This window comes from Onychostoma macrolepis, chromosome 03 (genome assembly GCF_012432095.1).
Source record: "Onychostoma macrolepis isolate SWU-2019 chromosome 03, ASM1243209v1, whole genome shotgun sequence".
In the NCBI taxonomy this organism is placed as follows: Eukaryota; Metazoa; Chordata; class Actinopteri; order Cypriniformes; family Cyprinidae; genus Onychostoma; species Onychostoma macrolepis.
Window position 1 is genome coordinate 1,398,061 of NC_081157.1, and position 5,219 is coordinate 1,403,279.

The 5,219-nt window shown below is 37.5% G+C and overlaps 1 protein-coding gene across 1 annotated transcript; it reads right to left on the minus strand.

The window, feature by feature from the left end:
* Nucleotides 1–1,019: 1,019 nt before the first annotated feature.
* Nucleotides 1,020–3,396, minus strand: LOC131537393 (histone-lysine N-methyltransferase set-1-like). The gene is made up of 3 exons (XM_058770776.1): nt 2,626–3,396; nt 1,685–1,847; nt 1,020–1,498 (listed from the first exon to the last, which is right to left on the minus strand). Exons 1-3 carry the CDS (start codon nt 2,738–2,740, stop codon nt 1,240–1,242), a joined length of 537 nt encoding a protein of 178 aa, XP_058626759.1. The 5' UTR covers nt 2,741–3,396; the 3' UTR covers nt 1,020–1,239.
* Nucleotides 3,397–5,219: the final 1,823 nt, after the last annotated feature.

Here is a 5,219-nt window from a genome sequence, read left to right on the forward strand (position 1 = left end):
AATTATAACTAAGAAGCTCGCCTGCCTGAAGAGTCTGATTTATAGACTTGAGCAAGAACAGACCACGGAGAAGTCTTCTGAGACCTATTTTGTGAGTATGAAATTTCAATGCTTATAGGATAGGACAGATTCGACTTTCTTTACCTTACCTGAGAATAAATAAAATAAGGTAGAAGGTGTATAGAATTTAGCACTGCAAAACAATATGTATGTGCGTGTGTTGTTGTGGGTGTATATGCATGGATCGAGTTTATATGTATAAGCGAGTGTCTATAGGTGTATGCATGCGTCAAGTTTATATGTATACGCAAGTTATTCACAAGTGTATATGCATTCGTTACTAACATAATATGTATTGGTATGGATTTCATATTAGTGTGCATGTGTATTTCATATATATATTTTGAACATCCAATAGTATACATGTATATGCGGGTAATTTATAGGTGTATATGCACGTGTTTTATGTATTGATAAGTGAAGTTTGATTTATCCTATGTGGCGCCTCATACAAATGTCATTAAACTTCAGTTCACATACTACCTAATGCTCTTTTTACATTTTCAAATGTTGTGAAAAAACTAGCTGAATTAGTTCATTTAAGCACTTCACTAACTATTGTTGTATTATGCTACTATGTTAACATGACATAGTAACATTTGATTATTACAATAATCAAACTGAACCCTGTACACCATTGACCCCTCAGGGTTGTACATTAACAAAAGCTTTTAATTATTGAATAACATGTTAAAACCCTTTGTAGAATTTTTTAAAAAGTGTATGATCATATGAATTGAAAGTTGAATGCCATTTGTAAGCATTTTAATTTACGTTAAATAAATAATCTGTTAATTATTAAGAAATGTTAAAATAGTTTATTAGTAAACATTAACAAGCACATTACCTCACGTTTCTAGCTATTTGAATATTAACTAAGGATCTATTAAGCACTGCATAATGTTTGTTAATGATTTATTAAAGTTATCATAAAGTGTTACACTAATGTCTAGGGATTCTTAAATCAAGATACATTACTTAAGATAAGAAGTCTTGCTTTTGAGAAATTGATCAAAATTAAGCAAGTTTAAAACAGAAACATGTATCTGCCAACAGGCTAAGAAAAATCAACTATTTGCATACCCTATTTACAGATATTTGTTCTTGCTTTAAGCATAAACTCATCTTTTTATTCTTCATGCTGCAACTCACAATAAGTGTATCTTGATTTAAAGATGTTTAGATATTTGTTATAAAAAACATGTCCATGCTTTGTTGCATATTGGGGGGAAAACATCTTTTTACCTGGGTTCTCCATGGCCAGTCTGATGTTCCGTAATTATATGTTAATTCTTGCCCAGGTAAAATATCAGCAATTGCAAAAAGGCATAAGTGCGGGTGGTTATTGACAGCTATAATCTTAAATTTGCAGTTGGGTTTTTTGTGATCATCATTGACCAGTCTGCCCAGGCTGCCGTCCTCCTCAGGTGCATCCATACTGCAAAAAAAGGTGCATATTATTATACAACCAAAGAAATAACATGACCAACGGCATGAATGAAGATGAACATGTTTGAACTTCATCCTCTGGACAAAGAAACAAAAATTTATCCTAGATCTATTGACCACTTACATATGAGAATGCATTATCAATATGTTACAATCAGTGATAAAGGTTAATTACCAACACATCTGTCCTCTCCACTGGAAATCAAAAAGAAATACTTTAGAGGATTCCTTATACTGTTTTCCTCTCACATCTCCCTGTTCCTGTGTAAGCAGTTTCCCATGATACTCCAGCACGAAATCCCCTTTCCAAATAACCTGTTTTGTAAATACTCCTCGTCCTAATGGATAAAAGAACAGATTAAGAGCCACCTCGATTTCTCTTTTGTCTCCATTTTACCATTTTAACATTCACACTTTTGCATGTTTTACAACCACCAACAAAATGAATAGCACGCTGTATAATACATGTACCATTATTTTTTTAGAAATGACCACATTCATATTTCCAAACTTGTCGTCTGACGTGTCTCGGTCACAAAAGTGCTGTAGGACTGATTTGTCAGGTTTGTATGATTAATTTATTCAAATGTTTATAAACTTGTTAACTAGATTGTGAAATATCTGATATTCCACTTCTCGAATAAGTATAAGTTGCGATTTAAGTACTTCTAAAAATGATCATGTTAGTTGACGTAAATGAAAGAGAACTACTGCATGTTTACCATGAATAAAATGCATCATCAAATTATGTTTGAACGGTTATTTTGATTATTACTGGCACTTCCACAGGCATCAGTGTGTATAAATATTGTTTTTACTATATATGGTTATTTAAATGTCTGAAACATAAACATTATGTTGTTGAAAACATAGAACAGTTGTGATTTATGACAAGTATTGTGCAGGTCTGTCTTTGGCTGAGTGCCAGTCAAAGGCGGGAAAGCAGATTTTAATATAGTAGTTGATAATGTCATCTACATAACTTTCGATTCACACCAGTGTGATTGAACGGTCCAGGGACCAGTCTAGAGTGATGATAACAAGTGTGATTGAATGTGTACATGATTCTGAGACATTACAAAACACTTAGTCAGTGCAGCGTATGGAATAGTGTACCTTTGAACTTGTTAATGAGCCGCTGCTCAAGGTACGGCTTGTCGGTTCTTGATTTTATGTGTGCCTCTGCATCACATACAGGCTTAAGCCTGCGTCGTCTAGAAACATTCTCCATTTCTAGCTGCAGAAATTAAAATATAGTATTAAAAACACAGAATGATGCACAGAACATTTGTAAATACATACATCTGTAATATGCTGCACCATCCATACAGTGGATATACACAGTTCAGTTGAATTTTACAAGAACGCCCCAACACTCAGACTACCTCAGGAGGTGGTGCGAGTACAGTTTACTCCAGGATTTTAGTGCAGTTCACTTAAAACACACACTGGGGGAAAAAAGCACTCTGTGTACATATTCATTTTACGTAAACAGCATCTGAAAACCTCTATGGACGGCTGTACTGTACAGTAAGGTTGACATGAGAAAGTCAGAACAATTAATTTCATGATGGTTTACATAAGTGCTTTTAGTCCTTTTTTGTTTTATTCTGTTATTCAGACCTTAACATTTAATTAAATGTTGCACGACGTGAGGATAGTTATATGTTCTATAAACAATGATATAAAAGTAATGTCTAAGAAAGTTTAGACCAATCTTTACTGTGAAGTAGCCTACTCTGTTTGCAAATACCTGCTCAAACATGTTTATAATAAGCTTAACAATAATAATTTAGTTTCTCAGTTATAAAATGTTGTTTTTGTATTGTATGATAATACATGCATGTGTGCATCTATGTTATAAAATCACGTGGTCAATATTGGAGATTGCTAATGTAATAATATAGTTGCTCCTGATAAGACTATCAACATGCTCACTAATTTATTTATTAATTTTAGTGGGGGGTGGGGGAGGGTTGCTTTATTTATTTTGAATTGTAACAATATGTAGGCCTATATATTATAATAAATATAATGTACTGTTTTTGCTGTACTTTGGATCAAATAAATGAGCTGAAGACACTTCTTAAAAAAAAAAAAAACATTACAAATCTTACTGTTTAAATAATTTGACTGGTAGTGTATGTATTGTCACCATGTTTGTCACCATGTATGTATTGTCACCATGTTTGTCACCATGTTCATACAAGATGGCGCCGCAGATGGCAGCCATGGTTTGTCGCTGCTTGGTACTTGTTCTTTTTTTGTTTGTTTGTCCTGTCTTAAGCAACTTTTTCCCGATCAGCTTTACTAGAAACTAACTCCTGGACATCAGAAACGGCACACCAAACAACTTTCTGCCTACATTTGAGCATTCAGACCTTTTACTGGACATTTTAATCGGAGGAGCTGCGTTCCTATACAAGCGCTCCAGGCGACCCAGGCGAGGGAAGCGCGCCGGCGCGCTCGTGAAACTCCGACAGCGGGGGTTTAGGACGCCGCTGCCGAGCATTCATCTGGCGAATCTCCGCTCCCTGGCAAATAAATCAGGCGAACTACAACTCCTCACCCGCACAAACAAGGACTTTTAAACTCCGCTGCGCTTTGCTTCACGGAAACCTGGCTGAACGGAGCCATCCCGGACAGCGCTTCATCTAACGGGCTTCCAGCTCTTCAGAGCAGACCGCGTCACAGAGTCCTCGGGAAAACGAGGCGGTGGATTATGTTTTATATCAACGAAGGCTGGTGTACAGACGTGACAGTTTTAAAGAAGATGTGCTGGCCAAATTTGGAAGCTCTCTTTATTAACTGCAAGCCTTTTTATTCACCGCGGAGTTTTCCTCGTTTATTCTGGTGAGTGTGTACATTCCTCCTGACGCTGCGTGAGCGCGCGCTAGAACTGCTGGCCGATCAAATCACACACACTGAGCAGCGTTATCCGGACTCTTTCATTATCATTCTCGGTGATTTTAATAAAGCTAATCTCACCCGTGAACTGCCTAAATATAGACAGCACATCACATGCCCCACCAGAGACAGAAATATACTGGACCACTGCTACACTGTCTTAAAGGATGCATATCACTCTGTTCCCTGCTGCGCTGGGACTCTCTGATCACTGTTTGGTTCATCTCCTACCAGCCTACAGGCAGAAACTCAAATCTGCTAAGCCTGTAGTAAAACTGTAAAGAGATGGACTTCTGAAGCAGAGCAGGTTTTACAGGCCTGCTTGAACTTACTGATTGGAGTGTTTTTGAGGCTGCAGCTACTGATCTGGACGAGCTCACTGACACCGTGACGTCCTACATCAGTTTCTGTGAGGACATGTGTGTACCCACCAGGACTTATTTAACATTTAACAATGACAAACCTTGGTTCAGTGCAAAACTCAAACAGCTTCGCCAGGCCAAAGAGGATGCCTACAGGAGTGGGGACAAAGCCTTGTACAAACAGGCCAAATACACACTGAATAGGGAGATAAGAGTAGCAAAATTAAACTACTCTGGAAAGCTAAAAAAACAGCTTTCAAGCAATGACTCTACATCAGTGTGGAAAGGCCTGAAAGCCATCACCAGCTACAAGAGCCCATCCCCCAGCACTGAGGCCAATCAACAACTGGCTGAAGAGCTGAACGAGTTTTACTGCAGGTTTGAAAAGACTGGTCTGACACCCCACACCCTCTCCGACTGTCTCACAGCACAGCCATTCAC